A 25734-nucleotide genomic window follows, 5' to 3' on the forward strand; every position below is an offset into this window, starting at 1 on the left:
AGATCAGAATTTGTCTGCCTGTCTAAATGCAGCCATGGTGACATACCAGGTGAGTGATATTTGCCGGTTGTAGGGGATCCCCCATCTCACACTGAATTTGGAGATTAACACTTTTTACAGATGTTCTCCCCTCACAAGACTGGATGTCTAACATCTTCTCTAATCCTCTTCTGTCCTTCATCTGCACTGATTTTAAAACACAAGACAAATGAAAGCAATATTGCGGAGGCCTCTCGGGAAATTTGATTTCATTAGTCCAGAAAGTTTAGATAAGAGCAAATGAAGGAAAGGAGATGAAGATACAAGGAGACAAGGGAATGAGAGGAGGCATCGTAAACTATTGAGATGCACCCTCAGTTTTCTGAGCTCTCAGGGAGGAAGTGTGAAGTATTTTTCAGGAAGTCACTATAACTGCCTGGTACAGCAGGTGGCTCTATGAGGAGAACACAGCCCTGGCACAGATCTATGGATCAGTTTACCCTGCATTACTATACCATTACCATTATACCATGTTACACAGTGGTGTGCAAAGACTGTATCACTCATTTCTCAGATGCAGAATATAACTGTGTTGTAAACTTAACATGTCCTCAACATCCGTCTGCTTTGGGCAAGAAACCCATTGTGTGGTACAGTATAGATCAATAGACACACAGTGATTGACAGGGAAACATTTATCAACAAATCAAAAGAGAACCATCGTGCTCTTCCAGAAGCGTGGCTGGTGCGTAAAACCCGCTAATTCAGATAAACAAAGGGGTGTAATGGGTTCGCACTCATTTATCAACAGAAAGACTCTTTATAGTGAACAATAATCTGTATATAGCAGCGAGCAGAAATTGTTATAAATCCACAGTTACAGTATATCATGTAATTGAGGTATGTGTCCTTTCAGTCCGTTCATCATTCTGAAACAATGGTATGGCTGTAAACTTTGCTAGAATTGTATTAAAGTCCATTCATTGGAACTGTTGTTCAGATGGGCAGAAAAATGCCTTTCCTCTCATCACTAAAGGATGGAGAATATAATGCTTTAAAGATGTCTCTGTCAGTGGTTGTAGGTAGTGGTGTTGAGGTCAGCAGCCTGGGGGAAGTAACCAGTGGTCAGTGTCTTAGCCAGACAGCTGACTGGGTCCTCCAGAGCCACATTCTGTCCTTGTGCTGAGTCCAGAGAGCCAAGGCCCACCTCCACCTCCAACCCCTTTTCTTCCAGCCACGTGTCCCCAGAAAAGAGGCTTGTTATCTTGGGAGGGCTTGGGGAGGTGTGCCGCCCCATTGAGATCAGATCCAGTCCTGGAGAAATGCCAGAGAAATCTACTGTTACATTACACAGCCAGCCTCCTAGCAGTCCTCCGGACTCCTCAGGGCATCTGTCTGTTCTCTTACAGCTGGGAATGTGTCCCCTGTATTCCTCCTTCTCCTTCTTGTCTCGTGGAGCTGTGGTTGTAATCTGAGGTTTGTATCCGATATTCCCCAGAGGTGCTGCTGTGCATTCGGTCTGTGTCGTCCCTTCTCCTGTCCCCTCTCCTCCCCCGGCCCTGGCTCCAGCCTGGAGACGCTTGATGTGGATGATGGGGTACAGTTTCTCCCTCTCCCCAGGAGGGATCTCCTCAATGGGGGACAGCGGTGGGTCACTGAGGGTGAACAGCCAGGACGAAGCTGGGTCCACTGGCTCTTCATTCTGTAGGAGGACAATACAAACACAGAGGTTATAATGAAAGCTAGTAGGCCTGGTTTAGATGACAGGGGTCTAATTGTTTATTTGGATCCACAAGAAACACAAAACATGACAAGTAACAAAACACTGATACACTGACAGACAAGAACAGTCACAAAGGGTGGCTATTTGAAGAATCTCAAATATAAAATATATTTTGATTTGTTTAACACTTTTTGGTTACTACATGATTCCATATGTGTTATTTCATAGTTTTGATGTCTTCACTATTATTCTACAATGTAAAAAATAGTAAAAATAAAGAAAAACCCTTGAATGAGTAGGTGTGTCCAAACCTTTGACTGGTAGTATAAGTATTCACACGCCTTTACTATGCCACTCGAAATTGAGCTCAGGTGCATCCAATTTCCTTTGATCATCCTTGAGATGTCACTACAATTTGATTGGAGTCCACCTGTGCCCAGTTTGGACATGATTTAGAAAGAAACACACCTCGGAGAGTATTCAGACCCCTTGACCTTTTCCATATTTTGTTACGTTACAGCCTTATTCTAAAATGGATTTTTTTTTAAATAATCCTGAGCAATCTACATACAATACCCCATAATGACGAAGGGAAAACAGGTTTTTAGACATTTTTGCAAATGTATAATTTAAAAAAGAATAATACCTTATTTGTATAAGTATTCAGACTCAAAATGTATCTCAGGTGCATCCTGTTTCCATTGATTATCCTTGAGATGTTCCTACAACTTGATTGGAGTCCACCTGTGGTAAATTCAATTGATTGGACATGATTTGGAAAGGCACACAACTGTCTATATAAAGTCCCACAGTTGACAGTGCATGTCAGGGCAAAAACCAAGCAATGATGTCGAAGGAATTGTCCGTAGAGCTCCGAGACAGGATTGTGTCGAGGCACAGATCTGGGGAATGGTACCAAAAAATGTCTGCAGCATTGAAGATTCCCAAGAACACAATGGCCTCCATCATTCTTAAATGGAAGAAGTTTGGAACCACCAAGACTCTTCCTAGAGCTGGCCGCCCGGCCAAACTGAGCAATTGGGGGAGAAGGGCCTTGGTCAGGGAGGTGACCAAGAACCCGATGGTCACTCTGACAGAGCTCTAGAGTTCCTCTATGGAGATGGGAGAACCTTGATGAAAACCTGCTCCAGAGCGCTCAGGACCTCCGACTGGGGCAAAGGTTCACCTTCCAAGCACACAACCAAGAAAGGCTTCGGGACAAGTCTCTGAATGTCCTTGAGTGGCCCAGCCAGAGCCCGGACTTGAACCCGATCAAACATCTCTGGAGAGACCTGAAAATAGCTGTGCAGCAACGCACCCCATCCAACCTGACAGAGCTTGAGAGGATCTGCAGAGAAGAATGGGAGAAACTCCCCAAATACAAGTGTGCCAAGCTTGTAGCGTCATACCCAAGAAGACTCAATGCTGTAATCGCTGCTAAAGGTGCTTCAACAAAGTACTGAGTAAAGGGTCTGAATATTTATTTAAATGTGATTTTCCGTTTTTTATTTTATAAATTATAAATTAGCAAGAAATTCAAAAAACCTGTTTTTGCTTTGTCATTATGGGATATTGTTTGTAGATTGATGAGGGGGAAAACTATTTAATCAATTTTAGAATTAGGCTGTAACATAACAAAATGTGGAAAAAGTCAAGGGGTCTAAATACTTTCCGAAGGCACTGTAAGGTCCCACAGTTGACAGTGCTGGTCAGAGCAGAAACTATACCATGAGGTTGAAAGAACTGTCCATAGATCTTCGAGATATATCTGGGAAAGGAGGTATAAAACAATTTCTAAAGTGTTGAACGTTTCCAAGAGCACAGTGGTCTCCATCATTGGGAAATGGAAAGAATATCGAACTACCCAGACTCTGCCTAGAGCTGGCCATCTGACCAAACTGAGCAACCGGGCAAGAAGGACTTTGGTCAGGTAAGTGACCAAGAACCCAATGACCACTCTGACAGAACTACAGAGTTCCTTGGCTGAGATGGGATAACCTGCCAGAAGGACAACAGTCTCTACAGCATTTCACCAATCTAGGCTTTATGGGAGAGTGGCCAGTCGGAAGCCACTCCTGAGAAAAGGCACATGACAGCACGTCTGGAGTTTGCAAAAAGTTACGTGAAAGACTCTGAGAGCATAAAGCAAAAGATTCTGTGGTCTGATGAGACGTAAATGTAACTCTTTGGCCTGAATGCAAATTGCTATGTCTAGAGAAAACCAGGCACAGCTCATCACCCGTCTAACACCATCCCTACCATGAATCATGGTGGTGGCAGCATCATGCTATAGGGATACTTTTCAGCAGCAGAGACTGGGAGACTGGTAAGGATAGAGGGAACAATGAATGGAGCCAAATACAGGTAAATCCTTGATGAGAACCTGCTTCAGAGTGCAAACGACCTTAGACTGGGGCAAAGATTTATGTTTCAACAAGACAATGACCCCAAGCATACATCCAAAGCAATGCTGAAATGGCTTCAGAACAAGAATATGAAAGTCCTTGAGTGGCCCAACCAAAGCCCAGACTTGAATCCCATTGAAAATCTGTGGAAAGACTTGAAGGTTGCTGTTCACCGCCACTCCATCTAACTTAACACAGCTTGAGAAAATCTGCAAGGAAGAATGGGTGAAAATCCCCAAATCCAGATGTGCAAAGCTGATACAGACATACCCAAGACGACTCAAAGCTGTAATCGCCGCCAAAGGTGCTTCTACAAAGTATTGACTCGGGTGTGTGAATACTTATGTAAATGAGATATACAGTCCCAGTCAAAAGTTTGGACACACCTACTCATTAAATTCTTCTTTATTTTTACTATGTTCTACATTGTAAAATAATAGTGAAGACATCAAAACTATGAAATAACACATGTGGAATCATGTAGTAAACAAAAAAGTGTTAAACAAATATATATATTTCCTTCAAATAACCACCCTTTGCCTTGATGACAGCTTTGCACACTCTTGGCATTCTCTCAACCAGCTTCACCTGGAATGCTTATCCAACAGTCTTGAAGGAGTTCCCACATATGCTGAGCACTTGTTGGCTGCTTTTCCTTCACTCTGCGGTCCGACTCATCCCAAACCATCTCAATTGGGTTGAGGTCGGGGGATTGTGGAGGATAGGTCATCTGATGCAGCACTCCATCACTCTCCTTCTTGGTAAAATAGCCCTTACACAGCCTGGTGGTGTGTTGGGTCATTGTCCTGTTGAAAAACAAATTATAGTCCCACTAAGCCCAAACCAGATGGGATGGCGTATCGCTGCAGAATGCTGTGGTAGCCATGCTGGTTAAGTGTGCCTTGAATTCTAAATAAATCACAGATAGTGTCACCAGCAAAGCACCCCCACATCATAACACCTCCTCCTCCATGCTTTACGTTGGGAACTACACATGTGGAGATCATCCATTCACCCACACTGCGTCTCACAAAGACACGGCGGTTGGATCCAAAAATCTCAAATTTGGACTCCAGACCAAAATACAAATTTCCACCGGTCTAATGTCCATTGCTCTTGTTTCTTGGCTCAAGCAGGTCTCTTCTTATTATTGGTGTCCTTTAGTAATGGTTCCTTTGCAGTAATTCGACCACATCTGGGTGGAGGCGACGGAATGTTGTTATCAGCCCTGGGTCCAGAATGTCCCTCCTGGGCACCCAGGACCGCTCCTCCGGCCCATAACCCTCCCAATCCACCAGAAATTGGAGACCCCTCTCCAACCGCCGGCAGTCCAGGATCCGGTCCACAGTAAAAGCCGGCTGCCTTCCGATGAGGTGCAGAGGGGGAACAGGACGAGGAGGGGGAGCCAGGGGACAGGTGGCAAAGGGCTTGAGGAGAAACACATGGAATGTGGAATGCACATGCATGGAGGGGGGAAGTTGCAGGCGGTAGGCCACTGGGTTGACTCGCTGGACCACTCTAAATGGCCCCACGAACCGGGGGGACAGCTTCCTGGACTCCACGCGGAGGGGAAGATCCTGCGTGGAGAGCCACACCCTCTGTCCCGGGCAAAAAAACGGGGCCGGCCGACGCCTGAGGTTGGCCTGATGTTGATACCTGACCGAGGCCCGCTCAAGCGGCGCCCGTACCTGCCTCCAGGTACGGCGACAGTGACTGATGTGGGCCTGGACCGACGGAACCACCGCCTCCTCCTCTTGCTCGGGGAATAGGGGTGGGGGGGGGGGGGGGGTTGGTACCCATATTGGCACTGGAAGGGGGACAGGCCAGTGGATGAGCAGAGAAGGGTGTTGTGGGCGTACTCAGTCGCTGACTCCACATAGCTGGGTTGCTGGAGGCGTAGCACCTCAGCACCACCTCCAGATCCTGGTTGATGTGCTCCGTCTGCCCGTTCGACTGGGGATGGAAGCCATAAGACAAGCTGACTGAGGCGCCGAGGCAGGTGGCGAACGCCTTCTAGAACCTGGAGGCGAACTAAGGGCCCCGATCCGACACCACATCTTGGGGAAGGCCGTGAACCCGGAAAACGTGCTGCACCACCAACTTAGCCATCTCCCGGGCCGATGGGAGTTTGAGAAGGGGAATGAAGTGGGCAGCCTTCGAAAACCGGTCCACAACGACCAGGATGACTGTGTATCCATCAGAGGGGGGTATAGCGGGAAAAAAGAAATCCAGCGAGATGTGGGACCAGGGGCGCTTGAGGATAGGCATGGGTCGGACCAGCCCTGCCGCGGGCTGACGTGAGCTCTTCGTGTGCGCGCACACAGGGCAAGCAGCCACAAAGGCGCGCGTATCCCCCTCAGCTGAACGCCACCAGAACCTCCTATGCAGGAACTCCAATGTCCAGGCGCCCCCCGGATTGCTGGTGAGGTTGGACGCGTGTGCCCACTGAAGCAGTCGCGAGCACACTGCCTTGGGTACGTACATCCTCCCCGATGGACCTCCGCCCGGATCGAGCTCCCGCCGTAGCGCTGCTCTGACCAGCCTATCGATTCCCCACGAAACTGGGACAGCAATCAGGGCATTGGGGACAATGGGGTTGTCCCTCTCCACCAGGTCCACGGGGTCGAACTGCCGGGAGAGCACGTCAAGCTTGGTGTCCTTCAACCCCAGACGGTATGAGATCGTGAACCGGAACCTGGTGAAGAACAACGCCCACCTGGCCTGGCGCGAGTTGAGCCTCTTGGCCCACTGAATGTAGGCCCCCTGAATGTAGGCTAAGTTCTTATGGTCAGTCCATATGACGAATGGATGGGTGGCCCCCTCTAGCCAATGCCTCCACTCCCCCAGAGCGAGCTTGACCGCTAGCAGCTCAGGGTTCACCACGTCGTAATTCTGCTCCGCCAGGGACAGCTGACGGGAGAAATATGCGCAGGGGTGAGTCTTACCGTCCGTGAGGAACCGCTGGGACAGGATTGCTCCCACTGCAACGTCTGAAGCATCCACTTCCACAATGAACGGTAGGGACGGATCAGGATGCCCTAGGACCGGGGCCGATGTAAAGCGCCACTTAAGCGCATCGAATGCGTTCCCAGCTTCCGGGGTCCAGGCGAAGGAGCGCACGCTCGTCTGGGTGAGAGCTGTCAGGGGAGCGGCTAGGGAGCTAAAATTGTGATTAAATCGCCTATAAAAATGTGTGAACCCTAAAAACTGTTGTAGTTGCTTGAGGTAGGAGGGCTGGGGCCAATCCAGTACCGCGCAGACCTTGGCTGGGTCCATCCGTAGGTCCCACTTGGTGACGATGAACCCCAGGAAGGAGACTGTCTCCGTGTGGAACACGCACTTCTGCGCCTTGATGTAGAGCTGGTGACGGAGAAGGCGTTGGAGGACCTGTCGAACGTGCTGCTAGTGTTCACTCATGTCCTTTGAAAATATTAGGATATCATCCAAATACACGAACACCGCAGGCACGTTGGCTAGACCGAACGGCATGACTTGGTACTCGTAATGCCCACTGGGTGTGTTAAAAGCCGTCTTCCTCTCGTCCCCCTCCCAAATCCTCACCAGGTTGTAGGCATTTCGTAAGTCCAGCTTGGTGAAGATCCGGGCTCCCTGCAACGACTCAAATGCCGTCGTCATCAGGGGGAGTGGGTAGCGGTTCATAACTGTGATGTCGTTGAGCGCCCGGTAATCAATGCACGGCCGTTGAGTAGACCCTTGGCACGCCTTTTACTAAACACCTCCCCCAGATCCCAATACTCCCGGGGAACGCCTTCCAGGTCTTGGTCGGTGACGGAGTCTGTAGCCACCATCCTCCCTCGTGCTCCGACACCATCCGAGAGGTGTCGAACACCTTGCGTAGCTCCCGGGTGAATTGGTAGGAGTCGGAGCATGCCGGAGTTTGGCTCTCCCACTCCGCAGTAGCCCAAGAAAGGGCGCGACACGTCAACAGAGTGATGATGTAGGCCACCCGGCCCTGCTCCGTCAGGAAGGAGGAGGGTTGTAGGCTGAATACCAGGGAACACTGGGTGAGAAATTCCCTGCAGCCCTCTGGACGTCCATCATACCTCTCCGGAGGTGGTAGGCGGGGTTCCCGCGATGTCGCAGGCGATACTAGAGACACCGCCGCCGCGGCTTCCGTCCGCCGGCTGCCGGGGCTGGTCGGGTGTCCACCCGGCTCTGCATGGCGATCGTCAGCTGGTGGAGATTCTCGGTGATCTGCAGCAGGCTGCGATCGTGTTGGTTCAGCATAGCTCCCTGCGTTGCCAATGCGCTCCGATACTGTGCTGCCTCCGCTGGGTCCATATTGGCTCAGTTTTCTGTAAGGGTTGGTGTGAGGTGTGACCCAGGTGCGGTGCAGGATAGACAGTAGGCAGTAGGTAGAGATGGTGAAACAAAGATCTTTACTGGTGGTCTCGAAGCCAGGATACAAAACAACAGACTTAACACGATAAAAGAAAGGTGGAGCAAATAAATCTTGAAAAACAGGCTGACAGGCAAAATACAAAATAGTAACTATGACTGAAATAATAAAAAAACAGGGAGAACACTTCTCGAGTACCTGTACATACTTCTCCGATCAGACACTGATTAGTACTGCTGAGCATAGAGAAGCTAGCAGAGAAAACTGAGCAAGGGAACACAGGGAAATGAGGGCATAAATACACAGGTGAACAGGTAGACACAGGTGACACCAATAGGAACTGCGAACCCCTCCTGTAACAGATCCTTGAATGAGTAGGTGTGTCCAAACTTTTGACTGGTACTGTATATATTTTTTGTACATGTTTTCACTTTGTCATTATGGGGTAATGTGTGTAGATGGGTGAGAATTTGTATTTATTTAATCTATTTTGAATTCAGGCTGTAACACAACAAAATGTGGAATAAGTAAATGGGTTTGAATACTTTCTGAAGGCACTGTACCTCCATACCTCCATACTTCCATTCAATACCATTGTGTTCGTGAGAGTCTCATCTTTCCATAGAGTGGCCAAACCGTTCGAATGCTACAGACGTTTTCGTGAGGATACCGATTTTCGGGATGTCTCCTGGTCTGACGAACAGCGCTGTAGCTCTGCCACTTTCCACCGCAAATGCAGAAGGCCGACATAGGCAGATGCGGTGGATTGAGACGCAGCCCATGCAAAAGACAGATATATCTAACTTAAACTGACAGATTTTGATGGGGAATTTTTAATCATGTTAATTAGATTGACGCACAGGTGCAGCTTCACCAGCTACAGCTTTGCTAGGTATTGCTTTGCTGCAGTTGACCATATTACCAGACAGCAATAAAGATGGGACAAGACCAGAGCCTGAACAACTACTACAGTTGATGTGTCAAAAACGCAGAACATATATTTTTTAACAGACATACCCCTCCACATCTTCACAACAACTTTGTCAATATGACTTGATCATGATAATTAACTATCCAATGTTATACCTAGGAGTTTAGCTTCCTCAACTTGCTCAATGGTTACACCCTTTATGTACAACTCCAGTTGAGGTTTAGGTCTTAGAGAATGTTTTGAACCAAATACAATGCTTTTAGTTTTAGATGTATTTAAGACCAGTTTATTATTAATCACCCATTCTGATACTGACTGTAACTCCTGCAAACTCACTAGCTTTGGGTGCTGGCATGGAGTGTGGAATCCTCAGCATACATATGTATTCTAGCTTCGTGTAAGACCAGTGACAAATCATTTGTAAAAATAGAGAAGAGTAACGGCCCAAGGCCCTGAGGGACACCGCACTGTACATACAGTGAGGGGGAAAAGTATTTGATCCCCTGCTGATTTTGTACGTTTGCCCACTGACAAAGACATGATCAGTCTATAATTTTAATGGTAGGTTTATTTGAACAGTGAGAGACAGAATAACAACAACAAAATCCAGAAAAACGCATGTCAAAAATGTTATAAATTGATTTGCATTTTAATTAGTACTTAGTGGCAAAACCCTTGTTGGAAATCACAGAGGTCAGACGTTTCTTGTAGTTGGCCACCAGGTTTGCTCACATCTCAGGAGGGATTTTGTCCCACTCCTCTTTGCAGATCTTCTCCAAGTCATTAAGGTTTCGAGGCTGACGTTTGGCAACTCAAACCTTCAGCTCCCTCCACAGATTTTCTATGGGATTAAGGTCTGGAGACTGGCTAGGCCATTCCAGGACCTTAATATGCTTCTTCTTGAGCCACTCCTTTGTTGCCTTGGCCGTGTGTTTTGGGTCATTGTCATGCTGGAATACCCATCCACGACCCATTTTCAATGCCCTGGCTGAGGGAAGGAGGTTCTCACCCAAGATTTGACGGTACATGGCCCCGTCCATCGTCCCTTTGATGCGGTGAAGTTGTCCTGTCCCCTTGGCAGAAAAACACCCCCAAAGCATAACGTTTCCACCTCCATGTTTGACGGTGGGGATGGTGTTCTTGGGGTCATAGGCAGCATTCCTCCTCCTCCAAACACGGCGAGTTGAGTTGATGCCAAAGAGCTCAATTTTGGTCTCATCTGACCACAACACTTTCACCCAGTTCTCCTCTGAATCATTCAGATGTTAATTGGTAAACTTCAGACGGGCATGTATATGTGCTTTCTTGAGCAGGGGGACCTTGCGGGCGCTGCAGGATTTCAGTCCTTCACGGCGTAGTGTGTTACAAATTGTTTTCTTGGTGACTATGGTCCCAGCTGCCTTGAGATCATTGACAAGATCCTCCCATGTAGTTCTGGGCTGATTCCTCACCGTTCTCATGATCATTGCAACTCCACGAGGTGAGATCTTGCATGGAGCCCCAGGTCGAGGGAGATTGACAGTTCTTTTGTGTTTCTTCCATTTGCGAATAATCACACCAACTGTTGTCACCTTCTCACCAAGCTGCTTGGCGATGGTCTTGTAGCCCATTCCAGCCTTGTGTAGGTCTACAATCTTGTCCCTGACATCCTTGTAGAGCTCTTTGGTATTGGCCATGGTGGAGAGTTTGGAATCTGATTGATTGATCGCTTCTGTGGACAAGTGTCTTTTATACAGGTAACAAACTGAGATTAGGAGCACTCCCTTTAAGAGTGTGCTCCTAATCTCAGCTCGTTACCTGTATAAAAGACACCTGGGAGCCAGAAATCTTTCTGATTGAGAGGGGGTCAAATACTTATTTCCCTCATTAAAATGCAAATCAATTTATAACATTTTCGACATGCATTTTTCTGGATTTTTTTGTTGTTATTCTGTCTCTCACTGATCAAATAAATCTACCATTACAATTATAGACTGATCATTTCTTTGTCAGTGGGCAAATGTGCAAAATCAGCAGGGGATCAAATATTTTTTCCCCTCACTGTATCTGATGTTAGAGAAGCTTCCATTGAAGAACACTATCTGGGTTCTGTTGGATAAATAACTCTCCAACCATGTGATGTCAGGTGATGTGAAGCCATAGCAAGTGCATTTTTTCAATAAAAATGTATGATCAATAACATCAAAGGCTGCACTGAAATCTAACAATACAGCTCCAACTATCATCTTATTATTCATTTCTTTTAACCAATCATCAGTCACCATTTATTTTAACCAATCATCAGTCATCTGAGTCAGTGCAGTACAACTTGAGTGCCCTTCTCTATATGCATGATGAAAGTCAGTAGTTAACTTATTCTCTGAAAAATAGCATTGTATTTGGTCAAACACAATCCTCTCCATCAGTTTACTAAGGCAGCAAACTGATTGGGCGACTGCTAGAGCAGGCAAAGGGTGCTAGGCTCATGTCTTGGCTCATGTCTTGGGTTTTTACAGAAAGGCTTTAGGCCAGGGGTAGTTGGGTCGGTAGTCATTTAGGCAGGTTATCTTAGTGTTCTTGGGCACAGGGACTATGGTGGTCTGCTTGAAACATGTTGGTATTACAGACTCAGTCAGGGACATGTTGAAAATGTCAGCGAAGACACTTGCCAGTTGGTCAGCGCATGCTCGGAGTACACGTCCTGGTAATCAGTCTGAATGTTGACCTGCTGAAAAGTCTTACTCACATCGGCTACGGAGAGCGTGATCACATAGTCATCCGGAACAGCTGATGCTCTCATGCATGCTTGTTGCTTGCTTTGAAGTGAGCAAAGAAGTGATTTAGCTCGTCTGGTAGGCTTGGGTCACTGGGCAGCTGGCGGTTGTGCTTGCCTTTGTAGTCTGTAATAGTTTTCAAGCCCTGCCACATCCGACGAGTGTCAGAGCCGGTGTAGTACGATTCAATCTTAGTCCTGTATTGACTCTTTGCCTGTTTGATGGTTCGTCGGAGGGCATAGCGGGAGTTCTTATAAGCGTCCGGGTTAGAGTCCCGCTCCTTGAAAGCGGCAGCTCTACTCTTTAGCTCAGTGCGGATGTTGCCTTTAATCCATGGCTTCTGGTTGGGGTATGTACGTAAGGTCACTGTGGGGACGACGTCATCAATGCACTTATTTATGAAGCCTGATGTGGTGTACTCCTCAATGCTATCAGAAGAATCCCGGAACATATTCCAGTCTGTGCTAGCAAAACAGTCCTGTAGCTTACCATCTGCGTCATCTGACCACTTCCTTATTAACCGAGTCACTAGTGCTTCCTGCTTTAGTTTTTGCTTATAAGCAGGAATCAGGAGGATAGAGTTATGGTCAGATTTGCCAAATGGAGGGCGAGGGAAGCTTTGTACACGTCTCTGTGTGTGGAGTAAAGGTGATCTAGAGTTTTTTTTCCCTCTGGTTGCACATTTAACATGCTGGTAGAAATTAGGTAGAACGGATGTAAGTTTCCCTGCATTAAAGTCCCCGGCCACTAGGAGTGCTGCCTCTGGATGAGCGTTTTCCTGTTTACTTATGGCCTTTTACAGCTCATTGAGTGTAATCTTAGTGCAAGCATCGGTTTGTGGTGGTAAAATAGACAGCTACAAAAAATATAGATGAAAACTCTCTTGGTAAATAGAGTGGTCTACAGCTTATCACGAGATACTCTACCTCAGGCGAGCAAAACCTTGAGACTTTCATAGTATTAACACCTCCCCCATATTGTGAAACGTTAATATTGCGTTCTGAAAGAGGTGGATGTGTTTATATTGCGTTCTGATATAGGTATCCGTGTGTTCGTTTTGTTGTGTTTGGTTTGGTTTTGGTTGTGTTTCCTTGTTTGGTCGTGTGACTCCCAATCAGTGGTAACGAGTGTCAGCTGTCGGCTCGTTATCTCTGATTGGGAGCCATATTTAAACTGTCAGTGTTCACCTTAGTGTTGTGGGTTTTTGTTCCTGTACAGTCATTGTCACTGTGGACTTCACGTATCGTCATTGTTTGTTGTTTTGGTGTTCAGTACTTTAATTAAATAAAGTCATGTTCGCTCAACGCGCTGCGCTTTGGTCTCATTCGTCAGACGATCGTGACAGAAAAACCCACCGTACCAGGACCAAGCAGCGTGTCCAGGAGCCAGGGGTCTGGACATGGGAGGAGATTTTGGATGGAAAAGGGTATTGGACTTGGGAGGAAATCCTGGATGGGATGGATCGCCGGCCATGGAGTAAAACAGTGGAGAGGCGACTGAGAGTTTTTTGGGGGGGGCACATGGCTTGGGCGGCTGGGCAGCAGGAGGCTGCCACAGGGAGACGTGGAGAGAAGGCTACCGGATTACGGGAGCCATTGGCGAGTAGAGGGAGGGAAGTAGTTGAGGCACGGCGTGAGAGACTGAGGTGTGTTACCAGTCCGGTCCGGCCCGTTCCTGATCCCCGGTTAAGGCCAGTGGTGTGTGTTCCCAGTACGGACCGGCCTGTTCCTACTCCACGCACCAAGCCCACGGTGTGCGTCGCCAGTCCAGCCCGGCCGGTTCCTGCTCCACGTACTAAGCCTACGGTGTACGTCGCCAGCCCAGCCCGGCCTGTTCCTGCTTCTCGCATCAAGCCTACGGTGTGCGTCGCCAGCCCAGCCCGGCCTGTTCCTGCTCCACGCACAAAACCTACGGTGTGCGTCGCCAGCCCAGCCCGGCCTGTTCCTGCTCCACGCACAAAACCTACGGTGTGCGTCGCCAGCCCAGCCCGGCCTGTTCCTGCTCCACGCACAAAGCCTACGGGGTGCGTCGCCAGCCCAGCCCGGCCTGTTCCTGCTCCACGCACAAAACCTACGGGGTGCGTCGCCAGCCCAGCCCGGCCTGTTCCTGCTCTACGCACAAAGCCTACGGGGTGCGTCGCCAGCCCAGCCCGGCCTGTTCCTGCTCCACGCACAAAACCTACGGGGTGCGTCGCCAGCCCAGCCCGGCCTGTTCCTGCTCTACGCACAAAGCCTACGGGGTGCGTCGCCAGCCCAGCCCGGCCTGTTCCTGCTCCACGCACAAAACCTACGGTGTGCGTCGCCAGCCCAGCCCGGCCTGTTCCTGCTCTACGCACAAAGCCTACGGTGTGCGTCGCCAGCCCAGCCCGGCCTGTTCCTGCTCTACGCACAAAGCCTACGGGGTGCGTCGCCAGCCCAGCCCGGCCTGTTCCTGCTCCACGCACAGAACCTACGGTGTGCGTCGTCAGCCCAGCCCGGCCTGTTCCTGCTCCACGCACAAAACCTACGGTGTGCGTCGCCAGCCCAGCCCGGCCTGTTCCTGCTACTCGCACCAAGCCAAGGGTGCGAGTCGTCAGCCTGGTCCAGCCCGTTCCTGCTACTCGCACCAAGCCAAGGGTGCGAGTCGTCAGCCTGGTCCAGCCCGTTCCTGCTACTCGCACCAAGCCAAGGGTGCGAGTCGTCAGCCTGGTTCAGCTCGTCCCTGCTACTCGCACCAAGCCAAGGGTGCGAGCCGTCAGCCTGATCCAGCCCATTCCTACTACTCGCACCAAGCCAGGGATGCGAGTCGTCAGCCTGGTGAGGCCCGTTCCGGCTCCACGCATCAAGCCTAGGGTGCGTATCGTCAGCCAGGTCCGGTCCGTTCCTGCCTCACGCGCCAAGCCAGGGGTGCGCGTCGTCAGTCCAGATCCTACCAGCTGGGTCAGATCGGACCGGGGGCGCTACGGGGGGATTGAAGAAGGGTGGTGGTCAAGCCCGGAGCCGGAGCCGCCTCCGAGGAGTAATGCCCACCCAGCCCTCCCCTGTTTGGGGTTTTTGAGGCGCGGTCGCAGTCCGCGCCTTTAGGGGGGGGTACTGTCACGCTCTGGCTCCGGGACTTTGTATGTTGAGCCAGGGTGTGTTCGTTTTGTTGTGTTTGGTTTGGTTTTGGTTGTGTTTCCTTGTTTGGTCGTGTGACTCCCAATCAGTGGTAACGAGTGTCAGCTGTCGGCTCGTTATCTCTGATTGGGAGCCATATTTAAACTGTCAGTGTTCACCTTAGTGTTGTGGGTTTTTGTTCCTGTACAGTCATTGTCACTGTGGACTTCACGTATCGTCATTGTTTGTTGTTTTGGTGTTCAGTACTTTAATTAAATAAAGTCATGTTCGCTCAACGCGCTGCGCTTTGGTCTCATTCGTCAGACGATCGTGACAGTAGAAGTATTTATATTGCATTCTGAAAGATGTAGATGCGTTTATATTGCGTTCTGAAAGAGGTAGACAGGGAGGTGAAGACACTATTTTTCTGTTAGTAGATTACCTTCAGTAGTCTGATAGCATTGCTGTTTCCAGGCTTGGGGAGGTTCTCAGAAAGCCAGACAGGGCCCAGGGATAGACATGTCTGTTTGATCCTGCAGGGGATGGAAGTCTCATAATGAGCTGGGTTGTTTACTGCTTGTTTGCTGTTGATCACTTTATCTCATATTGGGGTTGCGTTATTATGAGGTTGTGTGGTTGTGACCAGTTTTGCTCAGCTCTTTAGGCAATACAGTGCATTACAGTGCATGCAGTAAATATTGCATACAAACAGATGTGTTAACCACAATGCTCACCACAGTCAAAAATAAAATAGTCAACCTCACGAGCACAGTAAACTCAAAAACAGAAAGAGTACAGTACATCTTTGGAGAGTAAGTACCAGAAAGTATACACTGTCTGTTACCACGTCAACTAAATAATAAAAAGCTGTAACAGGATTGTAAACGTAAGCGTCATCAGGCCAACATCTCTGTCAGCTTGGTACCTTTTCCTCACACAGCTCCAACACATCAGGTTCGCCATTATCACCATGACGATGGTTGCCACGAGCGACACGCCAGCCACCAACCCAACTAGAGAAGAACGGGGTACATGTTAGCAAACGACAGCACACTGTAAGAACAGGCTAAGACATCCGAGAGGCAATCATAGTGTGTTTGGAACAGAGTGAATTGAAGGATTGATTGGTTTGGAACGTGGCCAAGGTGGTGAATTAGCCTCTACGACAATCCTGATCTCACGAGCTTACATTCTAGCAAAACAGAATGCAAGCTCGCAAGATCAGGATGTTCATACAAGGCTAGTTGTGAATGTGACTGACCTGCAGAGCTTAGGGAGGGAGTGAGTTGTTGTGAGTAAGTTTGGAACATGGCCATGGTAGTGAATGTGAGTGACCTGCCGGGCTAAGGGAAGGAGGGAGGGAGGGAGTTTGGAACGTGGCCATGGTTGTGAATTTGGCTGACCTGCAGGGCTGAGGAAGGGAGGGAGGGAGTTAGTTTGGAATGTGGCCATGGTTGTGAATGTGACTGACCTGCAGTGACTGGAGACTGCGAGAATAGCCACTCCCCCTGTGGTCCTTCCCCTGCAGCCGTGGAGGCAGACACTCTGAGGGCCACGGCCCCCTCAGGACAGTCCAGCCACCTCTGACTGGGCTCTGACCCTGATACAGTCACTGGAGAGAGGACAGCGGACCAGAGATATATAGCATTTGACCATGTACACAATCAATGAATCAATCACGCCAGCCACCAACCCAACTAGAGAAGAACGGGGTACATGTTAGCAAACGACAGCACACTGTAAGAACAGGCTAAGACATCCGAGAGGCAATCATAGTGTGTTTGGAACAGAGTGAAGTGAAGGATTGATTGGTTTGGAACGTGGCCAAGGTGGTCCTTGGTCCTCTGTAGCTCAGCTGGTAGAGCACGGCGCTTGTAACGCCAAGGTAGTGGGTTCGATCCCCGGGACCACCCATACAAAAAAAAAAATGTATGCACTCATGACTGTAAGTCGCTTTGGATAAAAGCGTCTGCTAAATGGCATTTTATTATTATTAATCAACAACTCAAACAATCAATCAATCAACCAATCAATTAAAAGGGCAATCAGCAGATGCTTTATCCATTATTGTACCCATTGATTCTTGAAGAATATAACTTATAAATGCCAAACAAATAAAAATATATTATATATTTTAGATTCTTGTAGTAACCAAAAAAGTGTTAAACAAATAAAAATATATTTTATATTTGAGATTCTTCAAAGTACCCACCCTTTGCCTTGATGACAGCTTTGCACACTCTTGGCATTCTCTCAACTAGCTTCACCTGGAATGCTTTTCCAACAGTCTTGAGGGAGTTTCCACATGTGCTGAGGACTTGTTGGCTGCTTTTCCTTTACTCTGCGGTCCAACTCATCCCAAACCATCTCAATTGGGTTGAGGTCAGGTGATTGTGGAGGCCAGGTCATCTGATGCAGCACTCCATCACTCACCTCCTTGGTCAAATAGCCCTTACACAGCCTTGAGGTGTGTTGGGTCATTGTCCTGTTGAAAAACAAATGATAGTCCCACTAAGCGCAAACCAGATGGGATGGCGTATCGCTGCAGAATGCTGTGGTAGCCATGCTGGTTAAGTGTGCCTCATCAGACCAAAGGACAGATTTCCACTGGTCTATTGTCCATAGCTCGTGTTTCTTGGCCCAAGCAAGTCTCTTCTTCTTATTGGTGTCCTTTAGTAGTGGTTTCTTTGCAGCAATTCGACCATGAAGGCCTGATTCACGCAGTCTCCTTTGAACAGTTGATGTTGAGATGTGTCTGTTACTTGAACTCTGTGAAGCATTTATTTGGGCTGCAATTTCTGAGGCTGGTAACTCTAATGAACTTATTCTCTGCAGCAGAGATAACTCATGGTCTTCCTTTCCTGTGGGAGAGCCAGTTTCATCATAGCGCTTTATGGTTTTTGCGACCGCACTTGAAGAAACTTTCAAAGTTCTTGAGATGTTCCGTATTGACTGTAATGATGGACTGTCGTTTCTCTTTGCTTATTTGAGCTGTTCTTGCCATAATATGGACTTGGTCTTTGACCAAATAGGGCTATCTTCTGTATACCAATCCTACCTTGCCACAACACAACTGATTGGCTCAAACGCATTAAGAAGGAAATAAATTCCACAAATTAACTTTTAACAAGGCACACCTGTTAATTGAAATGCATTCCAGGTGACTACCTCATGAAGCTGGTTGAGAGAATGCCAAGAGTGTGGAAAGCTGTCACCAAGGCAAAGGGTGGCTACGTTGAAGAATCTCAAATATAAAATATACTTTCATTTTTGTAACACTTTTTTGGTTACTACATGATTCCATCTGTGTTATTTCATAGTTTTGATGTCTTCACTATTATTCTACAATGTAGAAAATAGTATAAATAAAGAAAAACCCTTGAATGAGTAGGTGTGTCCAAACCTTTGACTGGTACTGTAGATTCCCTACAACATGTTGTTACAGCCAGGACAACAACAGTTAAACTACAGTATTGCACCCAGCTTTCATCACACCAAGTCATTACTCTACAGGGACTGGGTGAAAATGCAGCTGTTCTAGTTGCGTTCCGCACCAGTACAGGGGTCCACAATGGGGAGTGGTTTATGATGGGTAACAACTCAGCTCTGACTTTAGCTTCAGATATGCATGTGCACACAACCACATCCTGCTGTGGTGTTTAAGAATAGCTTCTGATTCTCTGAAGTTCCAAGCACTGAAACTGCACACTGTAGCTAACTGAGACTAACTAATACAAACTCACAAGACATCTATTCACTTCTATTGACTGAGAGGAGTTCCATTTGGCTCCCAGAGTATACTTCCTGAAGATTCTTGAGATGTACTGTATAATATCACAGTGTAATCCCTCTACATCTAATGTACAGTAATTCAGTATGATTCAGAGAGACAGGTTACTGGAACTAGGAGAGTAGTCTTGTCTTTCTCTGAGTGGTGGAAGGGTGGAAAGCCCATTCTCAGCCGTGTCTCAGCTCTGTGTCAGCTCTGTGTCAGCTCTATCTTAGCTCTGTGTCAGATCTCTCAGCTGTGGGTTTGTAAGGCGTGAGAATAAAAGAAATGACACTAGGTTGATTTCTAGGTAACCTTGTCCCCAGGCTCGAATTGCTGGCGATAGAGAGAAAGCCCGCTGGTGGGCGAGATTCATTTTTAGGTAACATGTTTTTTCCATTGTAATACTGGAGTATACACAGAACACCTTAGACACACCTAAAATGCGCACACATGCATATTGATAATGCATACACTACAGCACACACACACACACACACACACACACACACACACACACACACACACACACACACACACACACACACACACACACACACACACACACTCCTCTATCCTCTCACCCCTCTGATTCTGGTCCATGACAGAGTCCAGTCTCCTGAGGTAGATGTTGTAGTGTGTTAGGAAGCCTCTCTGTTGGTCCACAGTTAGCTCCTCCCATTGGATCAGAACCCGTCTGGTTTCATGGGCCAACACTGACACCTTCGGTACCGACACAGGTTCTTAAATACAGACAGGGAGTCAGGGGACACTGTCACTGGAGAATATGTTTACTTCATTTGATGGGATAGCAAGGAAGCAGCAGTGCAAAGTGATACCATAAAGTAGCAAACAAAAACACAATGTGTTATTTTACATGAGGGATAATTTCACAAATTCCTAATCATGTGAACCTACTCTCTTCTCTGGAATAGACCAGGCCAGATGAGGGGTTGAACACACCCCATGTAGTGTCAGCATACAGAGACACATTATACCTCACTCCTGGCGTAAGACCTGAAACAACACACACCATATAATACATGAGTCTATCTCAGTAGTCCAAAGTAGTCAATTCTCTCCAATAGCTACCTCTAGTGGTTGATGGTGAGCATTGCCCCATCACATGCATTGTCAGAATCAGCAACAGTTTGTAGACAAAGACACGGTCAGAAATGTGTCTGTGTTTCTGACTTGTGTCTTTACCTGTGATGAGAGTTGTGTTTCTCTCCCTGGCCACTCTCTGCCAGCCCAGTTCCAGATGTCCACTCTTCCACTCCACTAAAAAGCCCAACAGTACCTCTACTTCTGCCCCGCTAGATCCATCCCACGACCAGGACAGGGCAACTACATCCCCTCCTTTTACGTTTGCAGGACTGAGGCTTCTCAGAACAGGCCCAGACACACCTGTAATACAAAAAAAAATGGTTGGTGTTCATCATATCACAATTAATTAAGTGAAAAACAAGTCAACCTGTGTCTGTGAGGTGTGTGGTAGCAGGTGTATCTTCTCATCTGTGTCTGTGAGGTTTGTTGTGGCAGGTGTATCTTCTCACCTGTGTGTGTGAGGTGTATGGTAGCATGTGGAGATGTCCCGTAGGAGGTGACAGCCCTGACAGACAACTCCTGAACCCCAGGTGACACCTGGACAGAACACTGGGTGACATCAGCAGGATAGGTGACCTCCTGTCTTTGACCCTCATGCAGGTAGACCAGCTCATACCTCAACACATGACCACTATAGTCACCTGGAGACAGGGGCTGAGGAGAGAGAGGGCAGAGCAGATGGAGACAGGGAAAGAAAGAGGAAAGGACAAAGGAGGGAGACCGAGAGAGGTGAGACAGAGAGATAAATAGATAAAGATCTCCTTTCCATGTAGTATTATCCAAGTTTATCATCCAAACAAAAATTGAAGGATTAAAGCTCTACAGAACAACATTGAAAATGCACAACCTCAAACAATACAACTGCCACCAACAGTCCACCATATTACACTATTTGATCTTCTTTAAAGTTCTTTGGGTCACAGAACAGCTTTTAGATGCTAAGCGTGCTATGCGTGCTAACAGACCAATCAAATCCGATAGTGTTTCTGCAGATACCTTCCACAGTACTGTCACGTCCTGAACCCCATCCACCCCAGGGACACCCAACACCCTCCAGACATCCAGCTCTCTAGTGGGGGCTGAAAACATACAGGAGAACCCAGTTACTCTGATGACAACACTTTACAGGTTAGTAAAAATATCTACATTTAGATAGTTACTTTTTCTTTAGACAACTTCCACAACACTGTCAAAATAATCAACCCTCACTGCAATGTGTGAACAGGCTCTCTCTGAAACGTGCATTATTTAAAAACAATGCTGGGCTCTGGGCTTACCTATGCCTGGGCTTGTTTTACTAGCTGATGGGCTCCATCTACTGCAGAGGGGCCTTTGGGTGGAGGAGGGCCTGAGCGCAGGGGTGGGCCTCTGTGCGGAGGTTGGCCTCTCTATGGAGAAACAGACTCTGATCTGGAACTCGTACTGTGTCAGGGGCTTCAGGCCCTCCACCTTGACCAGGCCACTGCTAGGATCCAAGTGTAGCTCCACCTGCACAAAAACACCAGCAGACAATGGCATTCACTTATACTTATTTTAATTTTTTTTGTATTAGTCCAACTGTTAGAGTGCATGTACAGTATTGGTACATTTAGATGCTACCAAGGTGGGGAATGGGGATGTTGATGACGACAATATGATAGAACTCACCCAGGAGCCATTGCCTGTTCTGAGCCTGGCGTGGGGTCTTAAAGGTTCTGGGTATTCTGCGCAGTTCCAGTGCAATACAGCTACCCTGGAGCCACTCCAAAACTCCAGGTTCATGATCTGAGGGGTGTCTGGTATCACTGCAATACCAAGAGACACATCAGGTAAATTACAAACCTATATGGGCTTAATGGGATGTTCTCATCATTTAAATGTTATTATACCCCAATGTCCTGTTCATTTACGGTTTATTAACATTGTCAGTCCTGGTATTGATCAGCACACAGAGACACTACATGCAGAGAAGCCGTTCCTTTGAAAACAAGGTCAAATTACTCAAACCATATCTGAGGATTTCACAGAAAGATGTCCTTAAAAGGAACAAGTTACAGGATGAGTAATTACTTCACATTCAAAACCCATAAACTTTTTCAGATATGAGAGAACATTATGTATATATTTAGGAGAAGAATTATAACAAAGTATTAATTTTATTATTCCCAGCACCAGAGAGAGAGGCGATTTGGTCGTGGTGGCTTGTGCACATGGATGCATATCCTTTATTGTAACAAAATATATGAAAATATAAAAAAACTGGTATGTACAGTATGTATGCGTGTATTTGTCTTCAGAGACATGAACTTACCTACATCGTTGACAGAGAAGTTGAAGGGTTGGGACAGTGATGCTCCCAGGTGGTTGTGAGCTCTTATACTCAGCTGGTACTGTTCATTCTCATCCAACTCCAACCGTGGAATACTGAACACACCAGTACCCGGGATCCCACGGTGAAACACCTGGGCTCTGTTTACACTGTGGATAAGCAAGTCACATTACTTTTCCAGAGAAGGACAAATTAGGAAAATCTTTCCCTGCCTTGAATCTGTTAATTATTCTGTTTAAGTGCTCAAACCACATATATAAAAGGTTGATTGTGTGTGTGTGTGTGTGTGTGTGTGTGTATACTACACTGTTAGAAAAAAGGTGCTATCTAGAAACTAAAAAGGTTATTCAGCTGTCCCCATCAGATAATTATTTGAAGAACCTGTGTTGGTTCCAGGTAGAACCCTTTTGGTTCCAAGTAGAACTCTTTCCACAGAGGGTTCTACCTGGAACCAACAAGGTTTTTTACCTGGAACCAAAAAGGGTTATCCTATGGGGACAGCCGAAGAACACATCTATTTACAATTTATTTTTGATGTGGTAACCCTAGCCCAGGGTGGAGGAAAAGGCAGTGAGCAGACTTCACCACACGACACGACACATCACCCAGCTCACCTCCTGACTGAGACATTGTACGTTGTGACCAGGTGTGTTTCCCGTCCTCTGCTCCAGCTACAGCTGATCTCATCTGAGTCCCTGGGAGCCTGGCAGGCTATACCACTGGGCTCTTCAGGAGGGTCTGCAGGGAAGGAGAGCAACAGTATACAACACACCCTTACAGGGTCGAGCAGGGTCTGAACAGGGTCATTTTGAGTGCACAGAATAAGGCATTTAGAAAATAAGTGCTTTACAGTGAATTGCTCAGAATATTAGTTTTATTATTTCATAAGAGTCCAGAATTGGTCAAGTGAGAACTAGTGCTAATTTGCAGCAACATCAACCAGCCAGAGAGGCAACAACACCGCAAAGATAACATCCAGAATCTAAAGGCAGTAGACATACATCCAGTGTGTAGGTCTAGTCCACAGACAGTCTGTATGCGTCCGTCTGTGTGAGTCCGCAGCCTACAGACCAGAATGGAGTTTGGTGTGCGGAGGTTAGTCAGTCTCAGCCGGACAGTGGAACAGTTCAACCTCTCTAGTGGCCTCTGGTCCTGCCCATTCAGTTCCACAGATAAACTGACAACACAAAGAGATTTCAATACTACAAAATGTCTCTCTGTGTTCCCTTCTCTTCATTATTCCACTCTCCTTCCTCTCTATATACAGACAGTCAGACAAACATACAGACAGGCAGGCAGGCAGACAAACACCGACCGACCGACAGACAGACAGCTATCTACCGACCGACAGACAGACCTGTAGTCACAGTGGGGCCTTGTGGTTGTGCAGTACACTGTAAGGTTGGAACCCATGGGGAAGAGTGGCCCAGGTTCTACAGTCACAGACCCCTGACAGATGATACCCATCCTCGGACCTGATGGGCTGGCTGGAACTTGTAGGGAACCTGTCCACAAACACAACATAACACAGTGTTACACACAGTGCATTCGGAAAGTATTCAGACACCTTTAATTTTTCCACATTTTGTTACGTCACAGCCTCATCAATCTACACACAATACCCCATAATGACAAAATGAAAACAGGTTTTTAGACATTTTTGCACATTTATAAAAAAAAATGAAAAAAGAAATACCTTATTTACATAAGTATTCAGACCCTTTGCTATGAGACTCAAAATTGAGCTCAGATGCATCCTGTTTCCATTGATCATCCTTGAGATGTTTCTACAACTTGACTGGAGTCCACCTGTGGTAAATTAAATTGATTGAACATGATTTGGAAAAGCACACACCGGTCTATATAAGGTCCCACAGTTCACAATGCATTTCAGAGCAAAAACCAAGCCATGAGGTCGAAGGAATTGGCCGTAGAGCTCCGAGACAGGATTGTGTCGAGGCACAGATCTGGAGAAGGGTACCAAAAAATGTCTGCAGCATTGAAGGTCCACAAGAACACAGTGGCCTCCATCATTCTTAAATGGAAGAAGTTTGGAACCACCAAGACTCTTCCTAGAGCTGGCCGCCCGGCCAAACTGTGCAATGGGGGGAGAAGGGCCTTGGTCCGGGAGGTGACCAAGAACCTGATGGTCTCTCTGACAGAGCACTAGAGTTCCTCTGTGGAGATGGGAGAACCTTCCAGAAGGACATCCATCTCTGCAGCACTCCACCAATCAGGCCTTTATGGTAGAGTGGCCAGACTGAAGCCACTCCTCAGTAAAAGGCACATGACAGCCCGCTTGGAGTTTGCCAAAAGGCACCTAAAGGACTCTCAGACCATGAGAAACAAGATTCTCTGATGAAACCAAGATTGAACTCTTTGGCCTGAATGCCAAGTGTCACGTCTGGAGGAAACCTGGTACCATCCCTACGGTGAAGCATGGTGGTGGCAGCATCATGCTGTGGGGATGTTTTTCAGCTGCAGGGACTGGGAGACTAGTCAGGATCGAGGGAAAGATGAACGGAGCAAAGTACAGAGAGATCCTTGATGAAAACCTGCTCCAGAGCGCTCAGGACCTCAGACCGGGGCGAAGGTTCACCTTCCAACAAGACAACGACCCTAAGGACACAGCCAAGACAACTCAGGAGTGGCTTCAGGACAAATCTCTGAATGTCCTTGAGTGGCCCAGCCAGAGCCCGGACTTGAACCTGATCTAACATCTCTGGAGACACCTGAAAATAGCTGTGCAGCGACGCTCCCCATCCAACCTGACAGAGCTTGAGAGGATCTGCAGAGAAGAATGGGAGAAACTCCCCAAATACAGGTGTGCCAAGCTTGTAGCGTCATACCCAAGAAGACTTGAGGCTATAATGCTGCCATAAGTGCTTCAACAAAATACTGAGTAAAGGGTCTGAATACTTATGTAAATGTGATATTTAAGTGTTTTATTTTTTATAAATTAACAACAAAAATCTAAAAATGTTTTGTTATTATGGAGTATTGTGTGTAAATTGATGATTTCTTATTGATTTTTTATCCATTTTAGAATAAGGCTGTAACGTAACAAAATGTGGAAAAAGTCAAGGGGTCTGAATACTTTCCTAATGCACTGTATTGTGAAGTCACGGGCAGTTCGCTCTAGAGAGGAATGAACCAACTCTGGAATTTTAAACAATGCTAAACAATGTTAAACTAAACATTTATTGGAATGTAAAATGTAATGCACAACATTATTTATTTCCATATTATGAAAATACAGGAATCACTTACATCTGTTCAGGAGAAATATGACGGTAGTCCTCCAAATGGTTCTGAAGAGACTCAT

The 25734-nt window shown here is 47.2% G+C and overlaps 1 protein-coding gene across 1 annotated transcript; it reads right to left on the reverse strand.

Annotated features, from left to right (window-relative positions):
* Nucleotides 1-1048: 1048 nt before the first annotated feature.
* Nucleotides 1049-25734, reverse strand: il23r (interleukin 23 receptor; the record flags this gene model as incomplete). The annotated part of the gene is made up of 16 exons (XM_084163487.1): nt 1049-1681; nt 15668-15758; nt 16151-16238; nt 16697-16837; nt 19579-19737; nt 19913-20011; nt 20201-20401; nt 20551-20755; nt 21098-21180; nt 21379-21589; nt 21749-21885; nt 22392-22558; nt 23024-23147; nt 23411-23586; nt 23767-23914; nt 25680-25734. 16 exons carry the CDS (start codon nt 25732-25734, stop codon nt 1049-1051), a joined length of 2718 nt encoding a protein of 905 aa, XP_084019613.1.

This window comes from Coregonus lavaretus (genome assembly GCF_964263955.1).
Source record: "Coregonus lavaretus genome assembly, chromosome: 6".
In the NCBI taxonomy this organism is placed as follows: Eukaryota; Metazoa; Chordata; class Actinopteri; order Salmoniformes; family Salmonidae; genus Coregonus; species Coregonus lavaretus.